The 18576-nt window shown below is 39.5% G+C and overlaps 1 protein-coding gene across 1 annotated transcript; it reads right to left on the reverse strand.

Moving 5' to 3' along the window:
• Window positions 1-410, reverse strand: LOC311182753 (small ribosomal subunit protein uS15-like; the record flags this gene model as incomplete). Its single annotated transcript, XM_084251798.1, is given in 2 exon segments — window positions 1-284; window positions 287-410. Coding segments are annotated over 2 exon segments (408 nt in total).
• Window positions 411-18576: the final 18166 nt, after the last annotated feature.

Below are 18576 nucleotides of genomic sequence, written 5' to 3' on the forward strand. Positions count from 1 at the left end.
TTATGCAACAAGGGCAGAGGCTGTGAATGACTCGTATTTCCAATTGGGAGGGAGGACCCGTTTGGTCTTGTAATAACGAGCCAACCGGTGAATACTGTTCCTCTCAAGATGCTTCCGAACAGCAACAGCTTTCTTAATTAAGTGATATAGATCCTCAGGAAGATCAGGAGCAAGTCCCTTGGACTTAAGAATTCTCAAGATTTTATTGCCTGTCACAAAACGCACTTGTGCAATGCCATGTGAATCTCTCAGGATCACACCGATCTGTGAGGGAGTCAGGCCTTCTTGGCCAGCTTGTAGATCTGCTCCTTCACGTCATCAGAAGTCAGTTTCAGCCAGGTGAGGACGCTGCGGCGACAGGGCAGAGCCAACTGGGACAGGCCCTTCCCGGGAGCATGCATGCGACCCATGATGGGGGCGGGCAGGCGGCAAAAGAGAATAAATAAATCTTTAAAAAAAACTGAAATGGAAATGCCAGAGGACCCAACAATCTCAGTCTTGAGTATCTACCCCCAGAACATTAAACAACCAATTCAAAAATAATTATACTCTGCAGTGTTTATTGACCATACCTTTGTTTGTTTTACTAATTTCCATCACCATCTCATACACTTGAGTTTTTCTCCCTCATTGTTCCCTCTTAGCCTTAAAAATTTCACTTTGTTTATTAGCATTATTTACAATAACTAAATGCTCATCAGTCATTGATTAGAGCAAGAAGATACAGCATACCCACACTGTGGAATAGTAGTTGGTCATAAGGAAACAGGAAATATCATTTATAGCAAAACGCGAAGAGTTCAAGGTAAATTTGTGAAGTAAAGCAAGTCAGAACAACAAACACTAATATTGGAATTTAGATAGCAGCCTATGTGACAAAGCAAAATACCTATAAAAACTAGTGGGTCCTAGTAAACAAAGTGAAGTTTTTAAAGCTAAGAGGGAGCAGTGACAGAGAAAGACTTAAAATTGTATGAGATGGTGATGGAAATTAGTAAAACAAACAAAGGTGTGGTCAGTCAATTCAACAAAAAGAAAGCAGTGGTGCAGACATCTCCCATTCCCTCCCCTGCTCTCTTGCAGGGTATTTTAATAGATCTGATATTTTTGTTCTCCGCTTTGTCTCTGGAAATTCTTACACACACACACACACACACACACACACTCCAACACACGCTGCTCCAATTTCTCCCCACTACAATTGGGTGGCCCATACTGGTGGCCCCTTTTTTCCTTCTGCAGGTTTCTTCTCTGCTGGACTGTGGAGAGCCCTCAGAACACTGAAGGTATCCGGCTGGGGTGCACCCTAGCATTATTGAAATGTTCCAGGTACCCTGAAGACTGCCATGGCCTGACTGGGTAGAGAACAGTCCTTTCTTCCTTCAGTTCCCCATGTAGGCTCTTTGGCTGGTGGATGAGAACAGAGGGGGCAGTGCAGGCACTCCAGGTGCCCCTGAAAAGTCCCCATAATCTGGGTAGTTCAACACACCTGGGACCACGGTTGATCTCACACACCTCCTTGCCTTTTCCTTTATGGCCAGCAGTTGTGTCTACTTGCTCCACTGGCAACCACAGCTTCCGAACCTCTGCTCAGCATTTGCTAAGAAATTCAAGATGGCCTCTAAAGCCACGTGGATGAGTTACTCAGCTGTACCAGGTCTCTCACGTGGATACAGGAGATGTATGTGGAGAATGCCCACCATCCATGGAGCTGCTCTGACAAGGGAAGAGGGAATCATCCACACTCCACCTCTGCCTCTGAGGGGGTTTACAGTTTACCCTCAGTTTGACCACCTCTGGTTCAGTACAAAATATAGAGGTTTGGGAGTCCAAAAAGGAAAACAAAGAAAAAGAAAGTCATGGTATGGTGTTTAAAGACAAAAAAAGAAAATAAATAAGACAAAGAGTTTTACTTAGTAATTAAGGTATTTGTGCATAAATAAATATAAATGTCATGAAACTATACATATCATATAAATGAATTATACAAAGCACAAAGTTCAAGAAATAAGGCCTCTCTGGTGGCACAGGGGTTAAAGACAGTGCTGTCAAGCTATCCCCAGCCACTGCAACACCAGTGAGATCCCCTGAAGGCCAGGGAGCTACCCACATGGCACAGCAGACCTCTCCTGTCTCACCCGCTGCTCTCTCAGCAGTATATTTCAGTGCATCTTCCTGTTCTGTTCCCAGCTCTCTCTAGTGAATCCTCTCACCCCCCACATCTCTGGCTTACACTGCATTTCTTGTATGCATAAATAAATAAATCTTAAAAAAAATTCAAGAAATGGAACAAGAAACAACAAAAATATGAACTCCCCCAAATCAATACCCCTTTCTCATATATTAAGAGGAACTAAGGGGAAAAAAGGATATAAATGACATAATTTAAAAGATTAAGTATGTATTCATTAAATAGTTTGTATGAAAAGATGGAGGATCCTTGTTCTTAAAAGAATCTGGGAAGGACCTACCTGGTGGTACAAAGGGTTAAGTCTCAGCACTATGAAGCTATCCACAGTCACTGCAGCATGAATTTGATCCCCAGCCAGGGAGGTGATCCACATAGCACAGCAGACCTCTCCTTCCTGGCCTGCTGCTCCCCTCAGCAGTGTATTTCAGTCAGTCTGCCTGTTCTGCTCCCCACCCTGTCTCTGGCGAGTCCTCTCACCCTCCCATATCTCTGGTCTACACCCTAGCTCTTGCATGCATAAATAAATAAATCTTAAAAAACATAATAAGAGAATATCAGCTAAAATGGTGATAATTTGGAAATTTTATTATGATTAATAGCAAATTATGGTAATAATAATACAAATTAAATCACATGAGGTAAAGTTTAGTTTATACGATGAGAAAAACCTGTAGCCTCCAGTGTCGTTATTCCTTATCAAGGAAAAAATTAGAATTATTCAATAAGCAAACAATTAAAAAAATTTTTTAAACAATAACAACAATATTCTGAAGAAAAGTGAAAAACCAAATTAATGAATTTGAAGACTTATTAAGTAATTAACTAATCAGTTCTTGGAACACAGGAAAACTAAGCTTAGCCTATAAAACAGAATACTTGCTAGCTAAGCTAGTCATGTGGAATAAATGAAGACAGCACCAAGAATAAAGGAGAGAACACCAGGCTGGTCCTGCCATCCCATTGCATCTGTCTTTTGGTAAGAACTCCATTTCTGTAGGTGCTTCATTTCTGAAGTTACAACTCAGGAGTTAGGCAGTAAGCCTGACAGATGAAAATTCAGAGAATTGAGTAGGGACTCAAACAACAATTATATTAATATGAAGTCCCCAGGGCAAGATATCTTTGTGGTGCAGTCTGGGATTAAGAGACACAAAAATTAGTATAATAATAAAAACTGTTTTTAAGCAACGTATTTTGTCATGGAGAAAGATCAAATCCTCATTTGATTGACTGTCAAGCAATCAAGAGAGCATGAACTATTTGAAACTGAAGATTAAGCTACAATTGATGTATCCAGCAGTAGAGGAGAGGTGTCTACTCAAAATCAAACCAAAAACACAGTAGCTTGTTTATTCCAGAGCATATCAGAATAATATTCTCATGTTAAGCCAATATGATTTATTCAGTAACATCTTGGCAGGGTTTTTCATCCTATTTGTTTCTATTTGACAGATTATCTTATATATGTGCACATCCAAGTGCTTGGTATTTCATTTCTTTATTTTTCAAATTAATTTCAGTGGTCCTGAGATAAAAATCAGTGAAACACAAATCCGTTCTAGGAAAATGTCACTTTCTTCCTTGAATAGCACGCTCATTTATCTTTTATCCTTATCATTTCATTAACAACAATAAAATTTATATGCCTTTCTCCATTCAGGTGAGAACCACAATGATGATCTCACAGGGGTGAGAATGGCATATAAATTAACATTTTCCTTGCATCATCATGAAACTGAGCCTTGATTTTTTTGTATGTGGATATAAGTCTATCTGAGAAACTGAGGTTAGACCAGATAGTTTTTCCAATATTGAAAAATCTCATGTTTAAATACAATTCTAGTTAAAATTTCAAGTATATTGACTATTTACAATTAAAATTTCATCATTTATTTTTTGTCTTAATGCACTGTGATCAGAGAATGTGCTCTATATAACTTCTATTCTTAAACTTCATCAATATTTTCTTTGTTGTCTAATAGCAAATTTCAATGACATTGGGAAAAAGTATATTCTTCATGTGAAAGGTACAGCAGTTGATGGACTGCTATTAAGGTGACTTTGATAATTTTATTATTGTAGGGGTCTCCCTAGTGGAAAAGGGGTTAAGACGCAGCACTATGAAGCTATCCACAGTGACTGCAGCACGAGTTCGATCCCCAGCCAAGGAGGTGACCCACATGGCATGGCAGACCTCTCCTGACTAACCTGCTGCTCCCCTCTGCAGTACATTTCATCAAGCTGCCTGTTATGTTCACCACTCTGTCTCTTCTGGTGAATCCTCTCACCCACATACCTCTGGTCTGTACCCCAGTTCTTTTATGCATAAATAAATAAATCTTTTTAAAAAATATATTATTGTAGCCTGTATCATGTAGTTTGTTTGATGTTTGTCTGATCAAGTATAGCAAGTATAGTAAGATATTCTATAAACACAATGTTCTATTCATTTCTTTTTTGGCTTTTATATTTTGACACAATCTTATTCACAGTTTATAGGTACATCTACACAGTTTATAGGCCTCCTTTCAGAAACTGAATTGAGTTCATGACTGGGGCAAAGACAAAATTAAACTTTTGACGTAGTAATGTTCTTTATTATCTGTATGTACCAATCCTGCCCATGTATTGTTGTATTTTCAAAAGATAAAGAAATAAGCAATTAGAAAATAAAATAAAACAGTCAATGCAGTTTAATGCTTTTTGTCTTGAGTTTGACTTTGTTTCACATTAATGTTATATTTATTTATGTATTTATTTTTTGTTTAAGAATGCCTGACAAATATTTGAGCATCTATTCTTTTAATGTTTATATCAGAAACTATAGGATTATTTAATATGAGAAAATTTATTACTATAATGTTACTTCAGTAAGTCCAATAAGTCTTTAAAAGCAGTATATGCTAGAAGGCATTTAATAAAAATTACCATCTAGGGCCTCCCTGGTGGTGCAAGGGGTTAAGACACAGCACTATGAAGCTATCCACAGTCACTGCAGCACAAGTTCAATCCCTGGCCAGTGAGGTGACCCACATGGTGTGGCAGACCTCTCCTGCCTCACCCACTGGTCCCCTCAGCATTGTATTTCAGTCAATCTGCCTGTTCTGTTCCCCACTCTGTCTCTGGTGAATCCTCTCACCAACCCCTCCCCCCACCCCTCTGGCCTGTACCCCAGCTCTTGTATGCATAAATAAATAACTCTTAAAAAAAAATTACCATCTATACTGGTGTTAGAAAACCAGGAAAATAAGCACATTGTCTTAATCATTTTAGCTTTGCTCTTTTCTGTGACTTATTTTCCCAGTGTCCCTAGGAATTCTACAGAGTTGGAATTAGATGCTGTCTTTTGATTCAGTCTGAAAATCTTCATCATTTCATAGGAAATTTTATCTATTTTATCTACTTATATTCATTATAACACATACAGTAATATTTCTTTGGTTGTTTTGTTTTAAAACTTCTTTTCCATTCTACTAGTGATTGCATATAAGCTATCAAACAAATCTGTGTTTACCCCCAATTTGCCCGCATTGAAGATAAGACATATCATAGACTTCTGCTTGTCTTAAACCCAGTGTGGGCCTCCCTGGTGGTGCAGTAGTTGAGCGCTAGGTTGCAAAGCTGCCCGCAGCCTCTGAAGCTCTGGTTCAATCCCTGGCCAATGGGCGAGGGTCCCACATGGCGCGCAGACCTCTCCTGCCGCCCGCTGCTCCCCTCAGCAGTGTTCTTCATCATTCTGCCTGTTCTGCTCCCCACTCTGGCTCTGGTGAATCCTCTCATCCTCCCACGCTTCTGACTGTACCCAGTGCTTGTATAAACAAACAAACAAACAAACAAATAAATCATTTAAAAATATATTTAAAAATCCCAGTGATCCCTAGTCTTTGTTCTATAATAAATCCAGATTATTTACTTAAATATTTTTATGTCTTTTCCTTCAATATCTTCATGAACACAGGCTCAAAAAGAATGCAATAATAAAAATGGATGATATATCATGACCAAGATATGCAAAATTGTCCTATCATTAGACAGATGGATCAGTGTCATTCACCACATATTAAGAATACAAAAAGGAGAAACACCAGAAAAACATTTCAAAAGATTCAACTAAAAGGCATGTTTGATCTTTTGTTATAGTTCCACTGACCATGAGGAACTTTGTTATTATTGTTATTTTAGTGTGTTTTCTCTCTGTTCTTCAGATTCGTAATTTCTTTTGTTCTGTCTTCAAGTTTAATGCATCTTCATTGTCGTTTCCATTCTTCTATTGTGCCCAGCTATGAGGTTTTTTATTTTGGCTATTGTATATTTCAGTGCTCCCAGCCACTACAATAACAATGCAAGAATCAAAAGATTGCAGCTAGCAAAGGTAGAAGGAGAGGAGTTGTCTGCAGACAACAGTAACCCATAAATATCTACAGGAAAGGTTTATGAAGGAGTTATCTCTACCTTAGCAGAGAAGAGGAGTCTGTTCCTAGCCATGGCAGAGATGATGTCAGTGAGAAGTAATATGACAGTAGAAATCAAGAGAGTCAGGACACATGGGCACCAGGTAAGGTCCTGTAGAGTGTTGGTGTCTTCAAGCAGAACCTAGGAAACGTGCTTGCATCTTGACTGCTTATTTTGGAAAGTGACCCTAATTACAGGGGATTATTGGAAAGCATGAAGTAAGGGGACAAGTTGCATTTTCAAATTCTTCACTGCTTTGGGGGAACTGGAGTTTAATCCTGCAAGAAAGTTTAAAGTCAAAGATTAACAGGTAAACAAATTCTTTAGAAAATCTAAACTTTGAACATAGGGTGATTCACTTACCAGTGTATTTAAGCAAAGGAATCATCTTCTGGTGGAGACAATCTAACTCTGTCAATTGTCTACTTCATAACTCCAAATAATTAATATACGAAGAACTGGAAAATAAGTTATGAGTCTGAATATAAAGTTTTACAAGACTAAGTAATAACCATGCTATGCAAAAACATGAATAAATGAAACATATGGTAAGAGCCCTTCTACTAGAGTTCTGTTAGTGTAATTTCCCCCAAACTTTTTATTTAAAAAACTTTCAAGTCTAGAGGATAGTTTAAAGAACAGCACAAAGAACCCCCATGAGGGCCTCCCCTGGTGCTGCAGCAGTTGAGCGCTGGGTTGGGAAGCTGGCCACAGCATCTGCTGTGCAGGCTCTATCCGTGGCCACTGGCAAGGGTCCCACATGGTACACAGACCTCTCCTGCCACCCCCGCTGCTCCCCTCAGCAGTGTATTTCGTCAGTCTGTCTGTTCCGTTCCCCGCTCTGGCTCTGGTGAATTCTCTCACCCTCCCGCGCTTCTGACTGTACACAGTGCTTGTATAATTAAATAAATAAATCTTTTTTTATAATAAATTTTATTTTTATATTCCCCATACAATTGCAACCCCCTTATTTTGACCCCAATCCCTCCCCTCCCGCCCTCTACCCCCCCATAGATTGTCTCTGGTTCATAGTTTTTTGTTGATTTTGATTTTCACTTTCTTATAGTTATTCATTTTCCTGGTCCCTTATTTAAGTTTTCTAGATTCCTGCTATGAGTGAGACCATCCGGTATTTTTCTTTTTCTTTCTGGCTTATTTCGCTGAGCATGATCCCTTCCAGCGCCATCCATGTTGCTGCAAACTGCATGTGTTTATCTTTTTTGAATGCTGAGTAATATTCCATGGTGTATATGTACCACATCTTCTTGATCCAGTCATCTATTTTTGGGCATTTGGGTTGTTTCCAAAGCTTAGCTATTGTAAATAGTGCTGCTATAAACATAGGGGTGCAGGTGCTCTTTGGAATTGATGTTTCTGTGTCCTTTGGGTAAATATCTAGGAGTGGAATGGCTAGATCATATGGAAACTCTGACAATAACAAAAATAATGAGAAACCCCACCAACTGGGAGAACATTTTTGCACACAACACTAATGATAAAGGACTGATGACAAAAATATGCAAATTGCTGATAAGACTCAACAACAACAAAGAAAATAATCCAGTCAAAAAATGGGCAGAAGAGCTAAAAAGAAACTTCTCTGAAGAGGAAATGCAAATGGCCAACAGGCATATGAAAAAATGTTCAACATCACTTGCAATCAGGGAAATGCAAATCAAAACTACCATGAGATACCATCTTACACCAGTGAGAATGGCACATATTAAAAAAACTAGCAACAACAAATGTTGGCGAGGGTGTGGAGAAAAAGGAACTCTCCTGCACTGCTGGTGGGAGTGCAAACTGGTCCAACCGCTATGGAGAGCTCTGTGGAGATTTCTGGACCTACTAAAATAAATAAATCTTTAAAAAAAAAAAAAAAGAACTCCCATGTACGCATTCCCTTGATTCACAAACACCTGACGTTTTGCCACTTATACTCTACTCATTCATTTCATTACACTACATTTCTAAGCCTAACTTCTATGAAAAAGAACTTTTCCCACAAAACCACAATACCATGATTATATACAAGAAATTTAACATTGATATAAAATATTTCTTTTCATTTACTATCAAAATGCTTAAAATAGGGGCCTCCCTGGTGGTGCAAGGGGTTAAGCACCACACTATGAAGCAATCCACAGCCTCTGCAGCACAAGTTCTATCCCCGGCCAGCCAGGGAGCAACCCACGTGGCGCAGCAGACCTCTCCTGTCTCGCCCACTGGTCCCCTCAGCAGTGTACTTCAATCAATCTGCCTGTTCTGTTCCCCACTCTGTCTCTGGTGAATCCTCTCACCAAACCCCTCCCCCCACCCCTCTGGCCTGTACCCCAGCTCTTGTATGCATAAATAAATAAATCTTAAAAAAAAATCAATAAGCCCAAAAGAATATTTGGAAGTGGCGTATTCCAGTACACTTCACAGTCAATGTGTTCTTGTGTTAACAGTGAAATTCTAAAAAATATGTCCTTAGGCAATTTTGTTCTTGTACAAATATTGCAGTAATAGTCTAGGCAAGAGTCTCCTCCTTAGTAGACCTTAAAAGCTGCTATGACTCTTTGATTCACTGGCTGGATGAAAGAGGTGGTCTTTGGAAGCAGGAACACCATTTTGATACTGGTTTCAAGATCACCAAAAAATGGAAGATGTCCTGGAGAATTATCAACAATAAGCAAAATCTACTAAGGCACTTTGTCCTCCAAAGATATCCTTCACAGAAATCTCCGTTTTTCTGGCATTAGCAATTCATGAGGGCATCTTGGAAGACTTGCTGAGTCATCCATGGAATTTTATTGCTTCTGTAATACAATGGCCATGTGTGCTTACTAATATGCTTGAATTTCTTAAGGTTCTCACTGTGTCAGACTGCAAGGGATTTTAAAATGTAGCAGGCAACATTGCCCTCAAACAAAACTCTTATCATGTCCTTTGAGTCTTGAAACTTAGCATTTACTTGACTTCCTTATAGATGAAAGTTCTTTCAGGCTTTCATTTCCATATTGAAGATTTGCCCTGGCAAGTAATTTTCCTCCACAATTAATTTATTGGGAGTTTCCAAAAATTTCTCAGCTGCCTTTACAGCAGCATTCATTGACTCACTATTCACTTTAATATTTAGTAATAAATAATAATTCTTGACTCATTTAAACCTCCCAGAGGTAGCAATAAATTCAGTGTTGTAGTTGGATCCAGCGTATTCTTTCAACATCACATAGTTTTTGCTTTGGTTGTTATCAGGATGGTCCTGAGAGGTATACATTCTATGTTTGATCTTTAATCAAATCAACAGAAATTTCTCCAGATTTGATATAAGCTGTTCTGGAAATTATATTAGTCTCATTGCTTTCCATGAAGCAGATCCTTTTAATGGCTTCTGTCACTTCGTTCTGTTTCTTCAAGATCATCTTTCTGGTGGAATGGGACATGCTTGATAGCGAACAATAATCATCGCTGATTTTCACTTTGCAGTCCTTAATCACTTTTAGTCTAGTCACCAGGCCAATCACTTGACAGGCTTTTTACTGGTGACATTAGCAGTTGATTTTGTATATTTAAGAACAATGATAAACAAAACAACATGAGATTAAATCAAGTACAAGGGAAAATGATGCTTTAAGAGATGCAGTAACATAAGATGTGTGAGGCTGCTGCCAGCTCAAAATGCTAAGACATTTCAATGGCTACAATGTCAGTAGGTAACAGGAATTTTTGAACTGCAAGGGTACATGTAGTCCATCACTGAATGAAACATTTTATTTATTTATTATTTTTTTTTTTTATAGAGGCATGCTTTATTTATTTGTTTGCTGGTTTGTTTTGTTTATACATGCACTGGGTACAGTCAGAAGCGCGGGAGGGTGAGAGAATTCACCAGAGCCAGAGCGGGGAGCAGAGCAGGCAGAAGGACCGAAGTACACTGCTGAGGGGAGCAGCGGGCGGCAGGAGAGGTCTGCGCGCCATGTGGGACCCTCCTCTGGTGGCCGGGGAGCAGCCGGGGATCGAACTGGCACCGCAGAGGCGCGCGCGCGCGCGCGCGCGCGCGCGCGCGCGCGCAGTTTCGCAACCCAGTGCTCAACCTCTGCGCCACCGGGGAGGCCCCGAATGAAACATTTTATGTAGTGCAGGAAAATATAAAGTTTGCCAGTTGTCCCGATAAATTTGCATATAGATTTTTTTCCTCTCTTTTTGATCCAATCTAAGATATTGTATTGCATTAAATTGTCATGCAGCTCTAGCTCCCTTTAAATTCAGTTTTCTGGGCCTCCCCGGTGGCGCAGCGGTTGAGCACTGGGTTGCGAAGCTGCCCGCGGCCTCTGCAGCGCCGGATCGATCCCCGGCTGCTCCCCGGCCACCAGAGGAGGGTCCCACATGGCGCGCAGACCTCTCCTGCCGCCCGCTGCTCCCCTCAGCAGTGTACTTCGGTCCTTCTGCCTGCTCTGCTCCCTGCTCTGGCTCTGGTGAATTCTCTCACCCTCCCGCGCTTCTGACTGTACCCAGTGCTTGTATAAACAAAACAAACAAACAAACAAATAAATAAAAACATGCCTCTATAAAAATAAATAAACAGATAGATAGATAAATTCAGTTTTCTGCCCCAACCTCCCTTTAAGATAAAGTATATAAAGCATCCAAGCATATTATTCTGTAGACCGAATTAAAGCTTAATTACCTTGACTTGGGAATTGTGTCTTTCTCAGTATGTTATGTCAGCAGGTATGTGATGGAGACAGTTCTAATGTTGACAATACTATATTTGATCATTTGGCTAAAGTGCTGTGAGCCAGATCTCTCCACTTCCTCTTTACCATCTGTTTTCACCTATGGCTGTAGCATCCTTGTTTATAGTTCCTTGAGTTAGTCATTGAATTATTGAAGTAGTAATGATTTTCTAGGTCAGTCATTTCTTTTATATTTGTTACCTGGAACTCTTTCATAAATAAGAGTCTCTCCTAATACCACGTTTTCTTGAGGGGGAGTATCCTAGACTTCTGAGTTTTACTTTAGGTCAATTTTCTTTAATCCATTGCCATTGTTTTTTAATCCTCAAATTATCTTAAACTTGACCAGTAGAAGCCTCACTTAGTAGGTTCCTATGTTTTTTGACTTGTTTCTCTATATTTCTGCATACTTTCTTACTTTCTGGAACAACAAAATGAAAATGATCCAGCCCCGGGCATCCCTGGTGGCGCAAGGGGTTAAGACGCAACCTATGAAGCTATCTGCAACTTCTGCAGCATGAGTTCAATCCCCAGCCAGCCAGGGAGCAACCCACATGGCACAGCAGACCTCTCCTGACTCGCCACTGCTCCCCTCAACAGTGTACTTTGGTCAATCTGCCTGTTTTGTTCCCCACTCTTGTCTCTGGTGAATCTTCTCACACACACACACCCTGCCCTGCACCTCTGGCCTGTACCCCAGCTCTTGTATGCATAAATAAAATAAATCTTAGAAAAGAAAAAGAAAAGAAAATGATCCCGCCCCACCTTGCCCAAATCTAAAATCAGTCAGGGAGCCCTAGAGCCTCTCAGTGGATAGTATTTAAATTATTGTGCTATAATATACAGCATTTTAATGTTATTTTTAAAAAGTATATGTGGATCATATGCAGAACTGTGATAATTTATCTCACAACTACTTTTTGCATAAGATATCAATTACTTTTTTTTTTTAAGATTTTATTTATTTTTGCACAGAAGAACTGGGGTGCAGGCCAGAGGTGCAGGGCGTGAGAAGAGTCACCAGAGACAGACTGGAGAAACAGAATAGGCAAATTCACTGAAATACACTGCTGAGGGGAGCTGTGGGAAAAATAGGAGCAGTCTGCTTCGCCATGTCGGTTAGCTCCCTGGCCAGGGATCAAACTTAGGCTGTAGCAGTGGCCTTCGCGGTGGTAGGCTAATACCCCTAGGCCACCAGGGATGCCCAAGATATCAATTACTTTAAAGTAATTGCTTATTATTATGGAAATAATTTCTGACAATTGCTTTTTAAAAAAGGTTATCATTAAGCATGTCAAATTAATTACACAAGAAAGCCATTAAACTGTAGTAACTGTAGTGCCCAGTGAGCAAATCAAAACCTAAGCCTGAGGGGCCTCCCCGGTGGCGCAGCGGTTGAGCGCTGGGTTGGGAAGCTGCACGCGGCCTCTGCGGCGCCGGTTCGATCCCCGGCTGCTCCCCGGCCACCGGAGGAGGATCCCACATGGTGCGCAGACCTCTCCTGCCACCCGCTGCTCCCCTCAGCAGTGTACTTCAGTCCTTCTGCCTGCTCTGCTCCCCGCTCTGGCTCTGGTGAATTCTCTCACCCTCCCACGCTTCTGACTGTACCCAGTGCATGTATAAACAAAACAAACAAATATAATAAATAAATAAATAAAAACATGCCTCTATAAAAAAAAAAAAAAAAAGAGTTGTCTTTGTCAAAACCTAAGCCTGAAATACCTCTAGGTTAAAAAATCAAAACTAAGGACAACTGGTCATAAACAGTCAATTTAGGCTTTCCTGAAAAAGGCAACCACTTACACGACTAACAATCAAATCAATTCCTAATTTGCTTCTCCATCTTCACTATGGTTGTCTTGTCTTTTTTTAAAAAAAAAGATTTATTATTTATTTATGCGTACAAGAGCTGGGACACAGGCCAGAGATGCAGGGGAGTGGGGGGCGGGGTGAGAGGATTCACCAGAAACAGAGTGGGGAACAGAACAGACTGACTGAAATACACTGCTGAGGGGAGCAGCAGGTGAGGCAGGAGAAGTCTGCTGCGCCATGTGGGTAGCTTCCTGGCCCCGCTCAGAGGCCAGGGATAGCTTCATAGTGAGGTGCTTAACCCTTTGCGCCACCAGGGAGGCCCTCCCACCCCTCCATGGTTGTCTTTACCTGGTACCTGGTCACTGGGCTGTGCCTAATCATTTCCAATTTGATGTGACCAGACGCAAATCAATTTTTGCTTAAATAAATTCATAAAATGTTTAATATGCTTCAGTTTATCTTTTCACAGCCATTTTTTTTAATAGAGGCATGTTTTATTTATTTATTTATTTATTTGTTTGTTTTGCTTATACATGCACTGGGTACAGTCAGAAGCGCTGGAGGGTGAGAGAATTCACCAGAGCCAGAGCGGGGAGCAGAGCAGGCAGAAGGACCGAAGTACACTGCTGAGGGTAGCAGCGGGTGGCAGGAGAGGTCTGCGCGCCATGTGGGACCCTACTCTGGTGGCTGTGGAGCAGCCGTGGAGCAGCCATGGAGCAGCCGGGGAGCAGCCGGGGAGCAGCCGGGGAGCAGCCGGGGATCGAACCGGTGCTGCAGAGGCCGCGGGCAGCTTCACAACCCAGCGCTCAACCGCTGCGCCACCGGGGAGGCCCTTCATAGCCATTCTTAATAAATTAGGTTATCTATCTTTTATAAGATACTGATTCACAGGTTAACAAAGTGATATTCAAAGTGATAAGATAGAGAGAAAGTGTTAAAAGAAGTTAATTTGTATTCCAAATGATTTATTTTACTTTATGACCTTAAAATTTTCCTCTAAATAGGTATTATATGATTTTGTAGTGAATGGCAAAGATCTCTGCTGGGATTGGTCATATAATTGTTTGCTTAATTTAATGATTCATTGACTATGATGCACAAGACAATTATTTCTGTTTTATGATGACACCAGCTAATGTAGTGACTGGGCTGTATGCGGCGCATGGGGATCCTGACCTGCAGAAACATGAGCATGGTCACACACACACTTGTAATTATTTTAACATGTCTGAATATTTAAACATTAAATAATAATATTTCAAAAATCTGGCCATTTATCCACTTTACTTTTGTCCTTTTTTTTTGGACAGCAAGAGGTGATTTCCTAATGCATGGAGAAATTAGGGAAAAAACTAGAAGGCTCAACTTTATTTTTTATTTTATTTTATTTTATTTTGGAGGAAGATAACTTTATTCTAGTCTTCAAATTACTTCTATGAATTTCCAAATATAAAGTCAGTACACAATCAAAGATAACCAGGCACATAAGGAGATGAGTTAACACGAAGGAAAACTAGTAGAAACAACAGATGATAGACACAAACTCAGAGGAGCTCCACACATTGAAATCATCCGATACAAACTTTAAAATAACTGTCATGACTATTTTCAAGGAGATAGAGAGCAAAAAGGGGAAATTTCAGCAAAGAAGTGCAAATCATTAAAAAAAAAAAAAACACCTCAGAGATGGATATTACAGGACCCTAATAAATTTAATAACTATGATTAAGAACTCATTTCAGGGACCTCCCCGGTGGCGCAGCGGTTGAGCGCTGGGCTTCGAAGCTGCCCGCAGCCTCCGCAGCGCCGGTTTGATCCCCGGCTGCCGGGCAAGGCTCCCACATGGCGCGCAGACCTCTCCTGCCGCCCGCTGCTCCCCTCAGCAATGTGCCTTGGTCCTTCTGCCTGCTCTGCTCCCCGCTCTGGCTCTGGTGAATTCTCTCACCCTCCTGCGCTTCTGACTGTACCCAGTGCTGGTATAAATAAATAAATCTCAAAACAAACAAACAAACAAAAAAAAACCTCATTTCATAGCATATTGAATGTGATTCAAAAGAGATTTGTTGCATTGAAAGATACGTTAGGGGAAAATCAGAATGAAGACCGTAGGTAGAATGAAAACTAAAAAAAATATATGACAAGGTTAAACAAATATTTATTAGAGTCTTATTGTAGAAGAGAGAGGGAATAAGGCAGAAACATTATCTGAAGACAAATTAACTGAGAATAGTTCCAAAATTAATAAAAGACATCAGCTAGAAGGAAAAAGAGACAAACCTAACGTCAAAAGAGCAAAAATTAGGTTGGTAACTAATTTTCCTTAAATAGTAGAAACTGAAAGATAATAAGCTGAAAGCAAATAATTGTCCATCTAAAATTTTATACACAGCAAACATGCCCTTATGCCAACAAATTTAACAGTAAATGAAATGTTAAAATTCCCTTTAAATACAAATTACCAAAACTGACATAAGATAAATTTTAAAATTGAATAGGACTATAACTTTTTAAGGAGTTTAATTCAGAGTTAAAATTTTCCCCACATACAAAACTGTTGGCTTATTAGGTAAATTCTTTTATTTATTTATTTATTTATTTATTTATTTATATTTTTATATTCCCCATATAATTGCAACCCCGATTTTGACTCCAATCCCTCCTTCCCCCCTACCCCCAAAGAGTGTCTCTGGCTCATAGCTGTTTGTTGATTTTGATTTTTTTCTTTCTTATAGTTATTCTTTTTCCTGGTCCATATTAGGTTTTCTAGATTCCTGTTATGAGTGAGACCATCCGGTATTTTTCTTTTTCTTTTTGGCTTATTTCGCTGAGCATGATCCCTTCCAGATCCATCCTTGTTGCTGCAAATTGCATGTTTATCTTTTTTGAATGCTGAGTAATATTCCATTGTGTATATCTACAACATCTTCTTGATCCAGTCATCTATTTTTGGGCATTTGGGTTGTTTCCAGAGCTTAGCTATTGTAAATAGTGCTGCTATAAACATAGGGGTGCAGGTGCTCTTTGGAATTAATGTTTCTGTGTCCTTTGGGTAAATACCTAGGAGTGGAATTGCTGGATCATATGGAAGCTCTATCTTTAGTAGATTGAGGAATCTCCACACAGCTTTCCATAGTGCTTGGACCAGTTTGCACTCCCACCAGCAGTGCAGGAGAGTTCCTTTTTCTCCACATCCTCACCAACATTTGTTGTTGCTAGTTTTTTTAATATGTGCCATTCTCACTGGTGTAAGATGGTATCTCATTGTAGTTTTGATTTGCATTTCCCTGATTGCAAGTGATGTTGAACTTTTTTTCATATGCCTGGTAGCCTTTTGTATTTCCTCTTCAGAGAAGTTTCTTTTTAGCTCTTCTGCCCATTTTTTGACTGGATTATTTTCTTTGTTTTTGTTGAGTCTCATCAGCTCTTTGTAGATTTTTGTGATCAGTCCTTTATCATTAGTGTTGGGTGCAAAAATGTTCTCCCAGTCAGTGGGGTTTCTCTTTGTTTTGCTTATTGTCTCTTTTGCTGTGCAGAAACTCTTTAATTTGATGTAGTCCCAGTTGTTGATCTTTGCCTTCACTATCACTGCTTTGGGTGATGTGTCTGTAAAGATGTCTTTGAGGTGCATGTCATGTAGTGTTTTGCCTATATTTCCTTCTATGTATTTTATGGTTTCAGGTCTTATGTCTAGTTCTTTAATCCATTTTGAGTTGGTTTTTGTGTATGGTGTGAGGTAGTAGTCAAGCTTCATTCTTTTGCATGAAGCGACCCAGTTTTCCCAGCACCATTTATTGAACAAACTTTCTTTGCTCCAATGCATAATCTTTGCTCCTTTGTCAAAGATTAGTTGACCATAGATCTGTGGGTTTATTTCTGGGTTATCTATTTGGTTCCATTGGTCCATGTGTCTGTTCTGGTTCCAATACCATGCAGTTTTGATTATTATGGCTTGTAGTATAGTTTGAAATCTGGGCGAGTGATGCCTCCATTCCCTTCTTTTTTTTTTCAGGAGGGTTTTGGCTATTTGGGGTTTTTGGTGGCTCCATATGAAATTCATCAATATTTTTTCTATTTCTTTGAAGAATGACATTGAAATTTTAATTGGAATAGCATTGAATCTGTAAATTGCTTTTGGTAGGATGGCCATTTTGATAATGTTAATTCTTCCAATGTATGAGCAGGGGATGTCTTTCCATTTCTTTGTGTCTACTTCTATTTCTTTTAACAGTGTTTTATAGTTTTCTTTGTATAGGTCCTTTACTTCTTTTGTTAGGTTTATTCCCAAGTATTATTTTGTTTCAATAATAAAAGGAATGGTTTTCTTGATTCCTTCTTCAGATTTATTGTTTGTGTATAGGAAGGCTACTGATTTTTGTTCGTTGATTTTGTATCCTGCCATTTTACTAAACTGATTGATTAGTTGAATTAGTTTTTCTGTGGAGTTTTTGGGGTTCTCTATGTATATTATCGTATCATCCACAAATAGTGATAGTTTGACTTCTTCCTTGCCTATTTGGATTCCTTGTATGTCTTTCTCTTGTCTTACTGCTCCGGCTAGGACTTCCAGTATTATGTTGAAAAGCAGTGGTGAGAGTGGACATCCTTGTCTTGTTCCAGATCTTAATGGGAATGCTTTCAGCTTTTGGCCATTGAGAATGATATTGACTGTGGACTTGTCATATATGGCCTTTATGATGTTGAGGTATGTTCCTTGTATCCCGAGAATTTCAAGGGCCTTTACCATAAATGGGTGTTGTACTTTGTCGAATGCTTTCTCAACATCTGTGGATATTATCATATGGTTTTTATATTTCTTTTTGTTGATGTGTTGGATTACATTGATTTTCGGATGTTGAACCATCCTTGTGTCCCTGGAATAAATCCTACTTGGTTGTGGTGAATTATCTTATGGATGCATTGTTGGATTCTGTTGGCAAGGATTTTGTTGAGGATTTTTGCATCAGTGTTCATTAGGGAGTTTGGCCTGTAATTTTCATTTTTGGTGCTGTCTTTGTTGGGTTTTGGTATTAGTGTAATGTTGGCTTCATAGAACATACTTGATAGTATTCCTTCTTTTTCAATTTTTTGAAAGAGTTTGTGTAGGCTAGGCACTAATTCACTGCTGAATGTTTGGTATAATTCATTTGTGAAGCCGTCTGGGCTTGGACTTTTGTTTTTGGTGAGTGCTTGTATTACTACTTCAATTTCGCTGCTTGTAATTGTTCTATTTAGTTGTTCTATTTCTTCTTTGTCCAGCTTTGGATGATTATATCATTCTAGGAATTTGTCCATCTCTTCTAGGTTGTTAACTTTGTTTGTGTATTAAGTGTTCATAGTATTCTCTTATTATTCTTTTGATTTCTACTGAGTCTGTTGTGATTTCTCCTCTTTCATTTATAA

Source organism: Talpa europaea, assembly GCF_964194135.1.
Source record: "Talpa europaea genome assembly, chromosome: 13".
In the NCBI taxonomy this organism is placed as follows: domain Eukaryota; kingdom Metazoa; phylum Chordata; class Mammalia; order Eulipotyphla; family Talpidae; genus Talpa; species Talpa europaea.